Source organism: Perca fluviatilis, chromosome 15 (assembly GCF_010015445.1).
Source record: "Perca fluviatilis chromosome 15, GENO_Pfluv_1.0, whole genome shotgun sequence".
Taxonomy (NCBI): Eukaryota; Metazoa; Chordata; class Actinopteri; order Perciformes; family Percidae; genus Perca; species Perca fluviatilis.
In genome coordinates this window covers 34,803,256-34,819,642 of record NC_053126.1, presented here as the reverse complement: position 1 = coordinate 34,819,642, position 16,387 = coordinate 34,803,256, and the positions used below count along the sequence as shown (strand labels likewise).

The following is a 16,387-nucleotide window of genomic DNA, read 5'->3' as shown; positions in this document are numbered from 1 at the left end:
CCTTGTCATGCAATGACACAGCTGATATGCTTTATGTGAAGCACAGAGTTCTGGTGTCAGTAGAAAGACTTCTCTTAAAAAACTGTACAGTGGTGCCTCTGTCTCCATTCCACCAGACAATGTTGGATGAGCAAGACCAAAGACTGTAGTCATGCCACTATGCACAGTGGTTGAGCTCTAGGAGACTGTGATGTTGTTTGCATGGAATGCACATTTTACCTTTGTGGCAAAGCCTGATTAAAAGTATTTGTTGAAATAAATTAATTAAAACTTTTTTACATAACATTAGTAATTACTAATGACATACACATTAATTAATCTAGCATACTTTTATTAAATAAATCAATTCAAGCTAAAATTGAAGAGTCTACAATTAGGCTATACTGAGTCTGATCTATTTTAAGAGATTTTCTTAAAATTAAGGCCCCGTCCACACGTACCAAAACGATCTTTTTTTTACCCGTCTTCCCTGGATTTGTTTCAAGAAAAGTTGCGTCCAAACGAATCCACTTGTAAATGACTCAACACGCTACTTCATATTCCAGGCCTATAGGCGGCGCTGTTTCTGCTACAGAAATTCACCAAAAACGGAGAAGAAGAGCATAGTCACTTCCACTTCCCATCATAACATGACTAGATTATAACGTTTATAACTGGTTTCCATTCTCCCTGACGTTTCAGCTCCAGTGTTCCTGCACAGAGACTGGCTCCTCCCACCAACCTAACAGGCTCTGAACAGAAACCAGAGAGTAATCAGCAAAAGAACAAAGTGAGTTTCAATGAACCAAATCAAAGCTGCAGCTCCTCTTCTACCTGAGCAGGTGAGTCCAACAGTTTTTCCAGGTAAGCATGTGTTTCTATCTGAGCCTGAGCTTCTACAGTCCAGGAGAGCAGACTCATGGCCTCCACACTGGAACTCTTTGGTCCTCATCGGAGCCTCCACTTCTTCGTAGAGCGCCCCCTCGAGGACTGAAGGAGCCCCACAGCCAAGCTCCCTACAGACCACCTCTGCATCCTGCTGGTCAAAGTCATCTTCACACACTGAGGACCAGCGCTGGGTAGACTGGTTAGTCTTCACCTCCAGTCTGCCTGAACACAGACTGGTCCCATTCACCAGCCAGAGACCAGAGTCTGGAGAGATGATAGAAGATAGACACCAAACACAAAATAAAAAGATAACATGAAACAACAATTCCGTGATTCAAACGTGACTCAGCATAGTTCTAACAGAATTTTATAGTGGAAGTATTATGCTTTTCCATTTTTTCTGTCAAATCTTCAATGTTATAATGTCGGATTTTCATGTTAAACGTGGCCAAAACAATTCAAATAATTAGGTAAATGTATTTTAAAGAAATCCCTGTGGGCTAAAACGTTAAGATTTCTGTTCTAAACACTCCAGTACCACCAGTTTTTTCTACTCTCGACTGAGTGTTACGGATCTCTAAGCCGGCCTTCTCCGGCCTTCTATGATTGGTCATCTGCTCCAGGTAGGCACAACTGGAGTGTTTTTTAACCTACTGTGGTGTTAGTATTGTCCCATCTAGCTGCATGCTAACGGCAGGAAAATATGTAACCTTGGCTACTAGTGTTGTTAAATACTCCCCAATTCCGGGTCACATTACTCCAGAAACATTTCCGGTAATGTAATATTTGGTTAAAAAGCCTTTATCTATGTCCACTGCTAACTATAGTAGTTACATGCTAATGCCAGAAATCTGTAATCTTGGCGGACAATCATTTCTCCCCAATTTTGGGTCATTTTACTGCCGGAACACGTCAGAATCTAATTTCCTTGCGGGAGTCATCCCAATGGAATCAATAAAGAGAAGTCTAAGAATGGGTAGTATTTGGTTCAGAAAACTTTAGCTGCGATTATATTTTATGGAAGATAGTGCTGCTCCGATAGAAATAAAATGGATAAAAAGGCCATTTCCAACCAACATAGCAGAATGTTCAGGGCAGCAGCCATTTTTATCTGTACCATTGCCATAGTAACGTGTAAACGTCCGATAATAAACCAACTTCCGGCTTGCTGGTTCCGTCATGCTTTTATGCTGCATTGTTTACAGAGAATTAGCTGAACAGCTGACTAGGTCTAACGTTAGCGGTCTGCTGACCTGCTGCCTCTGGGTCTAATGTTAGTGGTCCGCTGATCCGCTGCCTCTGGGTCTAACGTTAGCGGTCCGCTGACCCACTGCGGACTGCTATGCATCGGTTGCGGACCGAATATATTAGTGGTCTGTCAGTGACAAAATAACGCCAACATTTTCCTATTTACTATTTATTTTACTATTATTTGGGTGGAAGGATTAGCGCAACACCTGAAAAACACCGTTGTTACTCTCTGCTCCTCAACAAGGGGCTTCTTTTGTGCTGCAAGGAAATCACTCCGCCCAAGTAGCAGAAGTAGCAGTGCTTCGCCTTCTGAGAATATAGTTCCCAGTATGTATACGGTTAGACACAACATGTAAATAGGAAAGTGTTGGCGTTATTTTGTCACTTATTGGGAGCAGTAGGCTAGATGGAGCCGGTTACCTCCAGGATCTGTGCTAAACTAGGCTAGCGGTGGGTGCGTCACACAGAGTTACAACACGCACAGAGATGAGAAGGGTATGTATGGACTTATCTTACTCTGGGGGATATGGTGAATAAGCTAAAGTCCCAATAAGTCGGCGTGTTACCTTAAGTAGCTGTATTTGGTTTAGAAGCCATTATTGGTGATTTTTTTATGGTACAAAGTCGTGCTATATACTCCATTGCAGTCAGTCTCAGGCTCCGGAGTAAAACAACACCAGAGATTCCAGAGACTTGCAAATAATGCGCTGACCAAGACTGGGCTTTTTCTGGAGGAGGGCTTACGATACAGATCCACTTGTCCGTGCGACGCTTCTGTTGCGCCGTGCTCCACTATATTCCTATGGGTGACGTCAAGCGACTTCAACGTGCACGCAAAACATTCCGGGAAGACAGCGCTACATTTGAGAAAATGTTGTGCGTCAAAAAGCTGGCCAATGCCCAGCTTTATGCAAATGAATCCGTTGAACGTGACGCGACTATCCAATAGAAGTAGAGCACAGAGGAGATGGGGAGAATGTGGGATACTTTTTCTGCTAGACGTTGCAAAAATGCTGGAAATTGAGGAACGCCCATCAACGTAGAAATGAGGGGAGGCGTCGCGACAGCACGCGTCAGTTGTGTTGCAAAAGTGGATCTGTACCGTTAAAGAGACAAGCGCACCAACAGAGCTGACTAAAGGTGCAGCAGCCATTGGCAGTATGAGAAAAAATGTTGTTTGAACATTAAAGCATGTAAACATGTTCTAGTTGAATCACAAAATACAAGTAGGAACCTGAAAATGCTATATAATTGTTCCACTTGAAAAAAACATCTTTATGACACCACAGACTGCAGCAAACTTACACAACATTTACAAATAATACTATTGTTTTCCATTTCTGAACACTTTCAATGTATTTTCAAACAATAACATGACATCATCATTTGCAGATTTCCCTGTTCTGTTCCTTCTGCTCATGTACTCCACAATCTTTGTTCTCCAAGTTCAAATTAGAGCTGCACAATACATTGGTTTTTATGGTAATGGAAATATCATCTACAAAAGGCTGCGATGTGCGAAGGACACTCAGTCTTTTTGTGTTATTTGAAAGGAAATATCAGCAGAAAACTGCACTTTAAAATGTAACTATCATTCTTTTTTGTATTGAACAATGTTTAATTGTTCAATAAAAGAAAGGTGGACATGATTTCCTTTCATTGGTTTTAAATTCAACAAACAATTTGTTGTATTTTAGAATACTGAAAGCAGCAGAACTGAGAAGACTTTAATATCGGTTAATATATATAATATTTTATATTAAAATTGTTATCGGAATATTTAACATTATCGCATATTTTCCTCATGTCGTGCAGCTCTAGTTCAAACGTTTTATATCTTTCTTATTTTTCTCAGAAGATTTGTGATCCAGAGTAAAGACCTGATGAGAAAATTATCCCTAAAATCTAAAAGGGGTAAGGGCTGGACGACATGACCTAAAATCCAAATAATAATAATTGAACATTTTACCTAGATTATGATTAATGAACGATTATTTTTTTTACTTTTTGTTCACTAGGTGGAGGGATTATATCTCCAGGCCTGGGAACACCTCGGGATCCCCCAGTCGGAGCAGGTTAATGTGGCTCGGGAAAGGGAAGTCTGGGGTCCCCTGCTGGAGATGCTGCCCCCGTGACTCGACACCGGATAAGCGGACGAAGATGGATGGATGGAATTATCCTTTTTTGTTCACCGGCAAGCTTTGTACTATTAATATATTCAACTATTAAAAGTGGATAAGGTCAACATGGGTACATTACTGTCATAGATGATGTGAAAGATGATGTCACTGATGGGCTTGCCTGAGCAGGTGAGATTCAGGATGGAGGAAGAGTAATATGGTATTGCACACTTCCTCAGGGCAGATCCAGACTTAACACAGAAATTGCTGATCCTCCACACAGATATGTGTGAAAACTTTTCTCTCTCTCTTACAGAAACAGCAGAGCCACAGTCTAACTCTCTGCAGGCAGCATCTGATGTCTTCAGGGTCCAGTCAAAGTCATAGTAATTCACTGGTCTCCATTCTCCCAGATGTTTCACCTCCAGTGTTCCTGCACAGCGACTGGCTCCTCCCACCAACCTAACAGCATTAGGCTCTGGACAGAAACCAGTGAGTCATCAGCAAAAGAACAAAGTGAGTTTCATTAGAACAGAAATTAACCAATTCAAAACTGCAGCTCCTCTTCTACCTGAGCAGGTGAGTCCAACAGCTTTTCCAGGTGAGCAGGTGTTTCTATCTGAGCCTGAGCTTCTACAGTCCAGGAGAGCAGACTCATGGCCTCCACACTGGAACTCTTTGGTCCTCATTGGAGCCTCCACTTCTCCGTAGAGCGCCCCCTGGAGGACTGAAGGAGCCTCACAGTCAAGCTCCCTACAGACCACCTCTGCATCCTGCTGGTCAATGTCATCTTCACACACTGAGGACCAGCGCTGGGAAGACTGGTTATTCTTCACCTCCAGTCTGCCTGAGCACATACTGGTCCCATTCACCAGCCTGACAGAGTCTGGAGAGATGATAGAAGATAACATAGAGAGAGAGAAAAGACACTAAATAAAAAGACGTCATCAATCAATAACTCAGTGATTCAAACTGGACTCAGCACAGTTCCAACAGAAGGTGGTCATAAACAACAGAACTCATCTTCCTAACATCACAGACTGCAGCAAAAAACAAAAACGCACTGAACACATCACAAAAGGCTGCGACACTCATAGATGTTTTGTCTTAGTTGAAAGAAAATATCAGCAGAAAACTGCAATTCAAAATGTAACTGTCATTCTTTTTTAGTGCTGCCTTTTATATTCAGTTCAATGTTCAATTTGTTCAGGAAAAGAAAGTTAGAAATGACTTCTTTAATTTGTTTTAAATTCATTAAGCAGTTTGTTGTATTTTACCAGAATACTGAAAGCAGATAGCCTGACGAGCCAGACCCACATCAAGATGTTGAACTCACCATTGGCAGGGCTCAATCCGAGGGGCAGGATAAATGGTTGTTTTTGTCAAATTCCCTCTAAACACAATAGGATAGCGCCACAACCAACCAGAGCAACATTTTGGCCGACCTGACATGTTCGGTCGGCGGTAGGGCAGTCGGGACTCACCCGGAAATGGGGAGCGGAATGAGGTGACTAGAGTCTCTCAAAATCTGACGAAAATCTTTTAAACTGACCTTGTTGAGCTGAAATGAAGACAGATTCAGCAACTGCATGGCCTATTTCTCGCTTAAAATGTTCTCAGAAACATGTTTCAGTGAACTATTTTAGTACAATATGAGATTGTATTCTGAACGGCCGCCATGACAGTCTGGCTTTGAATTTCCGGACAAAACAAACCTGCCGATCCTGACAGCTGCCGATTTTCATTTCTTGGGCAACAATACAGATTAGCGCCGCCTGCTGTTATAGAGATATTATGTCTTGTCTTTTTGGTCTGTTCTGTTCTGTGTTCTTTTTGGACCAACACGGGGAGACTGATCATCTCGACTGGCTTTTCTGCTGAGGGTCGGCCGTCTGGTTGGTGTGTAGACACCTTAAAAGGAGGACAAAGCAAGAGAGAGGAGTCGGAAGTGGAAGAGACATTTCCTGTGATGTTGACAAGGTCCCACAAAACATAAAGCAAATCAAAAACACAACACCCTAGGAAGTCTACATAGTATACACAGCGCTTGAAGTGGCCCGGTACTCACGGTACGCAGTACCGGCCCCTCCAGATTTTACACTTAAGCCTACCTGCACTTTTTCGTGCGTACCGCTGCTACTCGCATATAGCCGGTACTCTACCACTGACAGAGAAAGCGTCAGTTTCAGACAGATTGACCCTAACATTACATCAACCCAGATGGCACTACGTGATTTACCTCGGATCTTGACAAATCACGTAAAAGCAAGCAGTCGGCCCACCCTATCAGAAGTTCGCTTAGCCACGGACGCTTGTTCGGAAAAGCTGTCTGATGCCTGCAGCCTGACCGTAACAGATTTTTCACTGCTGAAAACCTAGAAACTAAAAAGAAGTGTGTCTAGTTTGTTTCAGACACCGCACACACTGTGTACAACACTTAAACTTATTCCACCAACTCTGCTCCAGTCGCATCTACATGTCTAGCAGCTGCTTCCTCTTCTCTGCACCCTTCCCACACACACACACATGCACTGAGCTCTCTTAAAGGAGCCGCAGCACCATTTTACGACAGCTGTCAAGAGAATCACACACACACACACACACACACACACGACTTGTTTAAATAAATACATACATTTATGTTGTTAATAAATAACAATAAATTGTTGTTGTACCAGTAATATCTCCAAGTTTTGTTTTTCACTGTAGAAATCTCAAATGTCATAATGTTTTGCCAATGCAAGAGAGTACCGGCACCCTTTTTTCCCACTTCAAGCAACGAGTATACACATCCTGTACCTGAACCCAATAAAAGATTATGCAGAGGTAGGTAGTCATCCTTTCATATCAAGCAATTAAGCCATGAATGGTCCCCAAACTTCATTAAATAGATCTTCCCTCCCAGCTACTCTATAGGTGACCCGCTCATAGATCGCCATTGAGCTTAGTATTTCTATCCATTCCTTAAAAGTGGACAGGGTGGGAGATTTCCAGTGGCGCACGGTTATCCTGCACCCTGTTATCATAGCTAAACGACACCATGATTTTCGGCGTTTTGACATTTGAACATTATCTGGTAGTAATCCCAGAAGACATAATGAGGGGTTTTTGATCAAATGTGTGCCCAGCATCTTATTCAAGAACACAATTATTGCATTCCACATGTCAATAGTCTTATCACACTCATATACAGGCCCGCCGATAGGGGGGGACAAACGGGTCTGTTGTCCCGGGCCCACAGTAGGGGGGGGGGGCCCAGAACTGGGCCCTCATTAAATTATGGAAGAATTAAAAATCTTTTTTTTAAATAGGCCTATTTGTGGAAAACAATATGTAGCATAATATTTGAATTACATAAAAGCGTTTTATTTGTTTTCTTAGTAATTGTCCTGGAAATGGTGGTCAAGAACCCCCCCACCCCCAACATAAAAATGGTTTGGCCTCTGATCAAAATTTTATGTTGTCACTTGATTTGAAGTTCAGTACGCTCAAAATGTCCGGTCAGCACAAGTCCGGGCTTCGAAGGAAGGAAAGAAAGAGAAGAAGAAAATAGAGGCCTTAGAGATTTTCTAAACAAATATTTAAAAAAGGTGGTGACGGTGAAGCTGGAACTGTCAACGTGACAAGGTAAAGCAAGCGCGCAAAACGTTTACGAGCCTTGTAACGTAGCCTAACAGGCCAGCTCTAATGTTAACGTCCATTAGCTCGTATAAAGCCTGAGACAACACGTTAACTTTGCGGAAACAATTGAGTTTGGTAGCTCCGTCAGTAAGGATGAGACAGAGAGAGATCCAGCTGCAGTCAGGTGACAGAGAGAGTGATGCGGGAGGGGCCCGCTGCCCCCGCAGGAGGGACAGAGTCAGGCTACCCGTGAGAAAAAAAAAAAAAAGAGAGAGTGAGGGGAGAGTTTCGCTGCCCTGCCCGCGGAGAGTCTGAGCAGGATGGATCAGAGACTGATTACACACTTAATTTCAGTGAGAGATGTGAGGAGAGGAAGAGCAAGGGAAAAGGAGAGATCTGGCCGCGAGGGGGGGGCCCATCTAAGATCTCGTCCCGGGCCCAGGCAAGACTGTCAGCTGGCCTGCTCATATAACATATGCACCAGAGTTCCCACCTTTCTATTACATCTCCAGCATGTATCACTGTTTCTGGCCAGGTCCCTATCCCAGCATAGTTTTAGACCATCCAGTTTTTGGCACTTGTGTACTTCTAACAAATTCATAGAATTTTGATGCTCCTCTGTTTTTATCGCCTCCCTTATGTGATATTTCCTGAATTTCAGTTTTAGTATGCTGAATATGTTCTTTATTTGAGAGAATACAATGTCTGAGTTGTAGAAATCTCCAGAATTCTGAATTACACAAATTACATTTATTTTTACACCATCATCATCACATCATCACATCCTCAAGAATATGAATACCAGACCTTATCCAAATTTATCCCAAAAGAAACTCTTCTTTTCTATTAACAGTTTCTTGTTATACTATATGGAGGATCTGCTTGATAAATATGGATTGGCTTTTGTTATTTGATGTACAATTTTCCACGACTCTTTGGCAAAAGTCAGTACCGGGTCTTGGGAGGGGACCGGTCTATCTGTTTGTGAAAGGAAGGTCTCCACAGAAAAAGGATACACTAGTTGCTCTTCTATCCTGACCCACAGAGGGACCCTTGTAGGCGGAAGGTGAATCTTAGATAGCTGAGATAAAGAAAATGACAAATGATACTAATCTATTCGTGAAAGTGCTAATCATCCTTGTCTTTTGCAGCATATAGCTTGGTCCGATTAAACATGGGTTTTTGACCTGCCCAGATAAACTTCTCTATCATTCTGTTACATGTTTTGAGTAGTGAGGAAGGAACATGTAGCGGTAACATGGAAGTGATGTAATTGATCTTGGGAGTTAAAATCATTTTTACCAAATTGAGTCTGCCTATCAGGGAAATAAAAAAACTCTTGTTTGATTACTTCAAAAATTCTACTTTTGAGTTTTACAGAAGACTGAGTCTGAGAAAATGACAATAAAAATAAAAACATAAAGACTGCAGTGTTTTATATAAATCCCATCAGTGTGTTGCTGGTGATATGAAAGAGTAATTCAAATGGTGCTTGTGTGTATGGTTTTGTTGCAAGAATTTCATTTTTAGAAAGGGGTGTTAAGTTTTAATTGCAGTGTTTTATTTTGTCATAGATGTGATTTGTTAATCTCCAAGTGCTATGTCTGATTGGCCTGTGTGTAGAATTTTGATATAATGAGCCAAATTCTGCAAAAAGTGTGTAAGCAATAGGCAAAAACTATAAGTCTTCTGCAACACAGAATGATGTTCATTTTTTCAATTATGGTCTCTATTCTGTCCTCACAATTGCGTGTCTGGGCAAGGCTAGACAGATAGCGAACAGAAACTCCAATAAACCTTGTTTTAGACGATGTATGGCTTCATTGATGGCCGTTTCTGTAAAACTGAAAGATACAATACAAAGCATGTATCAATATACTGCACACATACAGTACAGGCCAAAAGTTTGGACACACCTTCTCATTCAATGCGTTTTCTTTATTTTCATGACTATTTACATTGTAGATTCTCACTGAAGGCATCAAAACTATGAATGAACACATATGGAATTATTTACTTAACAAAAAAGTGTGAAATAACTCTTAACTCTTAAATAGGTCTTATACAGTATTTTAGATTCCTCAAAGTAGCCACCCTTTGCTTTTTTGATAGCGCTGCAAACCCTTGGTGTTCTCTCAATGAGCTTCATGAGGTAGTCACCTGAAATGGTTTTCACTTCACAGGTGTGCCTTGTCAGGGTTAATTAGTGGAATTGTTTGCCTTATTAATTGGGTTGGGACCATCAGTTGTGTTGTGCAGAAGTCAGGCTGATACACAGCCGACAGCCCTATTGGATAACTGTTAGAATTCATATTTACACACGCGATCAGCTGATAGCGCTGTGTCGACCTGTTTTTCTGCCGGGGGACAAGCCTGAAATACCGAAGGAACTACAGAGGAGATGCCGGGGTTGCAGAGGTGGATTAAAACGCAAAGCAAAAAAAAAGGAAACATAAGCCTGCCGTCCCAGCGATCATTATGGGGAATGTACGGTCTCTGGGAAATAAGACAGACGAACTGGCGGTGCTCATTAAAACACAGAGGGAGTGCAGCATACTGTGTCTTACCGAGACATGGCTGCATTCGCACATCCCGGACCATGGCGTGGCGGTACCCGGCTTTCTGATGGTTCGGGCGGACAGGGACGTTATGGAAAGCGGTAAGAAGAAAGGAGGGGGGGTTGCACTGTATGTGAGTGAAAAGTGATGCAATCCTGGACATGTGAATGTGAAGGAACGTTTCTGTAGCCCGGACATTGAACTGCTGGCTGTGGGGTTTCGCCCGTATTATCTTCCAAGGGAATTTACGTCTGCTATAGTGATCATTGCTTACATCCCACCATCTCCTGATGCAGAGGCAGCTGACGACGTCATCCACACCACTGTCTCACAACTTCAGACGCAGCAGCCCAATGCCTTCATGGTTATCACTGGGGATTTTAATCATGTTTCACTGGATAAATCCCTCCTGGACTTTCAACAATATGTTAACTGCCCCACAAGAGACAATAAAACTCTGGACCTCCTGTATGCAAATGCCAAGGATGCGTACAGTGCCACTGCCCTTCCCCCCTTGGCAAATCAGATCATAACCATGTCTTGCTGTCTCCTGAGTATGTTCCTCTTGTACAGCGGCAGCCTGTCCAAACAAGGACTGTGAGGAGGTGGACTCAGGAGGCTGAGGAGGCTCTGCAGGACTGTTTTGAGTCTACAGACTGGGACGTGCTCTGTGAACCACATGGGGAGGACATCAATAATATGACAGACTGCATCACAGAATACATTAAATTCTGTGAGAACATCACCATGCCCTCCCAGACTGTACGCTGCCTTCCCACTCACAAGCCGTGGATCACCAGTGACCTGAAAGTTCTTCTGAATGAGAAGAAGAAAGCTTTCGGGTCATGGGACAGACAGGAGCTGAGGGGAGTACAGCACAAACTGCGGGATAAACTGAGGGAATGTAAAAACTCCTACAGGAGGAAGCTGGAGGCCAGTCTACAGGAGAACAATATGAGGGAGATGTGGACAGGGATGAAAGAGATCACCGGGTGTGGGAGTAGAAGAAGACCAACACCAGGCAGCCGGGAGAGAGCAAACAAGCTAAACTGTTACTTTAACAGGTTTAGTTCACAGCCATCCCCTGCCTCTTCTACCACTCCACCAACCCCCCACACCCCATCTCTGCCTCCTCCCCCCCTCTCTTGCTCCCACACCTCCCCCCTCACCTCCCTGTGGTCTGCCCACTCCCTCCACAACTACACATCTCATCTCCCCCCACTGACACTTCAAGCACCCCCCCCCTGCTTTTCATTCACACCTGGCCAGGTGAGGAGACAGCTGGAGAGGCTTCACCAGCGCAAGGCTGCCGGCCCGGATGGCATCAGCCACAGAGTCCTGAAGACCTGCACCAGTCAACTGTCTGGTGTTCTCCAGCATCTCTTCAACCTGAGCCTGAGCCTACAGAGGGTGCCGCTGCTGTGGAAGACGTCCTGCCTTGTCCCGGTTCCCAAGAAGTCGACTCCATCTGGCCTCAAAGACTACCGCCCAGTGGCTCTCACATCCCATATGATGAAGGTGCTGGAGAGGCTGGTCTTGGCCTACCTGAGGCCGCAGGTGAGATCTTCTCTGGACCCTGAACAGTTTGCCTACCAGCCTCGTCTGGGAGTGGACGATGCTGTCATCTATCTTCTGCAGCGAGCTCATTTGCACCTGGATGGTGGTGGCAGCACTGTGAGAATCAAATTTTTTGATTTCTCTAGTGCATTCAAAACCATCCAGCCACTGCTACTAGGTGAGAAGCTGCGGATGATGGGTGTCGGTGCGTCCACAGTCTCCTGGATTAGTGACTACCTGACAGACAGACCACAGTTTGTCCGTCTGGACCGTGTTCTGTATGATGTGGTGGTGAGTGGTACGGGGTCTCCACAGGGGACTGTGCTGTCTCCCTTTCTGTTCACATTATAATAATAATAATAATCCATTTTATTTGTAAAGCATTTTTCATAAAAGAATCTCAAAGTGCTACAGAAACCACATTTAAAACGCATTACAAAAAAAAGAAAAATACATATGTAAAATACGCATAAAAACAGCTAAAAGAGCAGTTTAGTGCAAAAAAATAATATCTGCAAAGCCTAAGGACAACTTAAGAATGCCTGCCTGAACAAAACAGTTTTAAGCTCTTTTTTAAAGGTGTCCACAGACTGGGGTTTTCTCAGATGTTCAGGGAGGGAATTCCAAATGCGAGGAGCAGCGATGGAGAAGGCTCCGATCTCCCATGGTGCGGAGTCTTGGCGAGCGGGCTGATAGAGGAGGTTTGTACTTTGGGACCGGAGGTTAAGGTGTAGATGAGGGGATAATGAGGTCTTTGAGGATGTTGCGGGGTGTTGTTGTAGATGCAATGGTGGGTGATGAGGGGCAATCTTGTATAGAATTCTTGAGGTTTGGGTAGCCAATGAAGGTTCTGAAGGAATGGGAGTGATGTGGTCGTATTTGCGAGCTTTCATCAGAGTTCGGGCAGCACAGTTCTGAAATGAGTTTGGAATTTCTGGAGGTTTTTATTTGGTATACCGATAAGCAGGCTGTTACAGTAATCAAGCCTGGAGGAGATTAATGCGTGGACCGAGTTTTTCAGCGTCAGAAAAACTTAGGAATGGGCGAAGTTTAGAAATGTTTTTGATATGAAAAAGCAGGTTTTGTACAGATGTTTGATATGGTTTGCAAAGGTCAGTTGTGGGTCCAGCTTCACACCAAGGTTGTTGACAGTAGTTGAGTGGGGGATGTCTTGACCAGAGAAAGAGATAGTGGTTATTAGTGATGACTGGACCTGATGAGGGGTGCCAATTTGTATGGCTTCAGTTTTAGAAGTGTTCAACTGGAGGAATTTTTGACTCATCCAAGCCCTAATCTCCGGCACGTTAGAGAGGACAAGAGCTGATGGTGAAGAGGAAACGGCTGATGACGAGGGAGCCGATGATGCTGAAGGGAGGGGGGGGCATAGGGGGGGGGCAAATCGGTTGCGCAGAGTATAACTGAGTGTCATCAGCGTAACAATGAAAGGAGATGCCGTGTCGGCTGATGACACGACCCAGTGGCAACATGTATAGAATAAAAGCAGGGGTCCCAGGATAGATCCTGGGGGGAACACCACAAGTGACAGGGGCTGTTCGGGACCTGGCAGATCCCAAGCTGACATACTCTGTCCTGTCAGCGAGGGATGAGATGAACCAGTCCAGTGCGGAGTGACGGAGACCAATGTCAGTGTGGAGGCGGCTTAAGAGAATATGGTGATCGACGGTATCAAAAGCGGCTGAAAGGTCGAGTAGGATGAGCCGATAGTTAGAGAGGCATTCTGGGTCAAGGTTGTGGTTCTTCAGGAGAGGTTTGATAACGGCAGTTTTAAGTGGGGGTGGAACAAAACCAGAGTTTAACGACTGGTTTATAATTTGTGTAATAAGAGGACTAATGGCCGACAGGTTTGATTTGATGAGTGCTGTAGGGAGAGGGTCCAGGGGAGAGGTGGAAGGCTTCATCTTTTTGATGAGACCCTCGACTTCGTTCTGTGTGACTGTCGTGAAATAGCTGAAAAGAGGAGGATGTGAGCAGACAGATGGTAGAGACGGATCTGGGGAACCAGAAAGCTGAGACCGTATGGAGTTGATCTTATCTTTGAAAAATAGAAGAAAACGGTTGCATTGTTCTGCTGTGGGTTCAAAGTGAGTTTGATTTTTGGGATTTAATAGTAAAATGCTTTTTGGTGGAAAAAAGCTGGTTTCCGGATTTCCAACTGTTATTGATAATGTTGGAGTAGTAGATGGACCTAGCTTGTTTTAGAGCCGCTGCCTAGGCCTTCTGGTGATGTTTATAGGCCAGCTTGTGTACCACCAGGCCTGATGATTTGATACGCCTCTCAATGGCACGGCCACCAGCCTTCACACACCACATACACCACAGACTTCCAGTACAACTCAGAGTCATGTCACCTACAGAAATTCTCTGATGACTCTGGAGTTGTTGGATGTATAAGGGATGGACAGAGAATCAGAATCAGAAAAGCTTTATTGCCAAGTATGTTTACACACACGAGGGATGTGTCTTGGTATCGTAGGTGCAAATCACATTAAAACATTAAAGCAACATGCACAAACACACCGAGTCGCCATATGCGGCGCCATCTCAACTCCTCTCGCACAAAATACAGCTACGGCAGAGAGTGGAGAGAGGGGAAATAAAAAAGCCGCTCTCAGACTATCCTCATATAAGATCAGAACAATGTGGGAAACAGGAAAAACACCTCAGCACACATAAGCACACAAGCAATACATTTGCACTGCTACACACCACATAACAGTACATTTGCACTGCTGCACATAACACAACATAACAAATAACATGACACGCGTGGGGTGGAATGTTGGGTATCGGGATGGGGGTGATGGGGTAGAGGTAGTCCAGGACAGGCAAACAGACATCTGGTCCTGCAGCCAAACAAAGGCACTGGCCCCAGACCTGCCCGCCTGACTGGGGAAGAAGCGGTGAAGCGCTGGATAGGGGGCTGGGGTGTGGTTGCAAATCTGTATGTATGTCAGTTCAGGTATGTCGTGTGTAGGCGCGATTAGTCAACGCGGAACGTCCGGCCCCCTAATCTGGTTTACTCAGGTCCGCATTGTTTATTGCGATACACAGCCGGTTGCCATGGAGTCAACCTTGAAACAGGACCCAGGAAGAGTCAACAATCAACAGGTGTCAGTGGGAATTCGGGTGGGGAAATGAAGAGTGTGTCTTGCTGTAGTGCTCCAGGGGGAGTGAGTATTCAACAGTGTTCAACACGGCCTTGGCCAAGGCCAGCGCTGGTTCAGGAGCCGAAAAGATAAGGTTGGAATTTGTTTTGTCTTGGGGCTAGGAGCCGGCAGCTAGTCACTCCCGGAGGGAGAGTACAGAGCGCTGGTGGACAACTTTGTGGAGTGGTCTGGTAAGAATCACCTGCTGCTGAACATGGATAAGACCAGAGAGATAGTGATTGACTTCAGGAGGAAGGGAATGGCTCTGCAGCCCCTTTGCATTTTGGGTGGAGATGTGGACATGGTTGAGGAGTACAGAGACCTGGGTGTCAAGATCGACAACAGGCTGAACTGGAAAATCAACAGCACTGCTGTTTACAAGAAGGGGATGAGCAGACTCTATTTCCTGAGGAAGCTGAGATCCTTCAACGTGTGCAGCAGACTGTTGGAGATGTTCTACCAGTCTGCTGTGGCCAGCGTTCTGTTCTCCTCCGCCATCTGCTGGGGCAGCAGCATCGGAGCCAGCGACACAAACAGGCTGAAAAAACTGATCAGGAAGGCTGGCTCCATTATTGGCTACAAAAAGGACACATTTGAAGCTGTGTTGGAGAGGAGGTCACTGAACACACTTTTATCTATCATGGATAACCCCGACCACCCTCTCCACCCCACACTGGTCCAACAGAGGAGCACCTTCTCTAAGAGGCTCTGACAGCTTCGATGTCGCACAGACCGCTACAGGAAATCATTCCTACCACAGGTAATTAAACTTTTTAACACTTCATCACTGAGTGAGATAAGACTCATATACATCACAGCTGCACTGAATGTACCTTGCACAACCTTGCACAATAGGTTTATGTACATCCTATCATTACTAGGGAAACAGTTGTACATTTTTACTCCCCAACTTGCACATTAAATTTATCTATATCTATTGAAACAGTTGTCCATTTTATTTACAAATTGTATATATTTTAAATATTGCTTGTGTAGTATTCAATTATTATTTAATGTATATTGTTTCCTATTATTTAATGTATACTCTGTATGTGTGCTGTGTGTCTGATATTTTGCTGCTGCAACACCGTTATTTCCCATTTTTTTGGGATCAATAAAATCTCCTATCTATCTATCTATCTATCTATATTTTTATGCAAGAATCAATCGGCTAAGTAAAGAGAAAGGAGGCCTGGCAATCATTACTTTAACAAATGAAGGTCAGTCAGTCGGAAAAATGCGAAAA

General features: G+C 44.1%; 2 protein-coding genes across 2 annotated transcripts in view; both read right to left on the bottom strand.

The window, feature by feature from the left end:
• Positions 1-16,387, bottom strand: part of LOC120574900 (NACHT, LRR and PYD domains-containing protein 12-like) — a 280,762-nt gene that overhangs the window by 167,198 nt on the left and 97,177 nt on the right. The window lies entirely within an intron of this gene.
• The window catches only part of LOC120574909 (scavenger receptor cysteine-rich type 1 protein M130-like), a 28,344-nt gene continuing 12,528 nt past the window's right edge, over positions 572-16,387 (bottom strand). Inside the window, exons 2-5 of the mRNA XM_039825416.1 lie at positions 4,810-5,124; positions 4,420-4,716; positions 814-1,131; positions 572-731 (exon numbers count right to left, since the gene is read on the bottom strand). Of these exons, the coding sequence (XP_039681350.1) occupies positions 634-731; positions 814-1,131; positions 4,420-4,716; positions 4,810-5,124 (1,028 nt within the window). The 3' untranslated portion in view covers positions 572-633. The remainder of the gene's footprint in view (positions 732-813; positions 1,132-4,419; positions 4,717-4,809; positions 5,125-16,387) is intronic.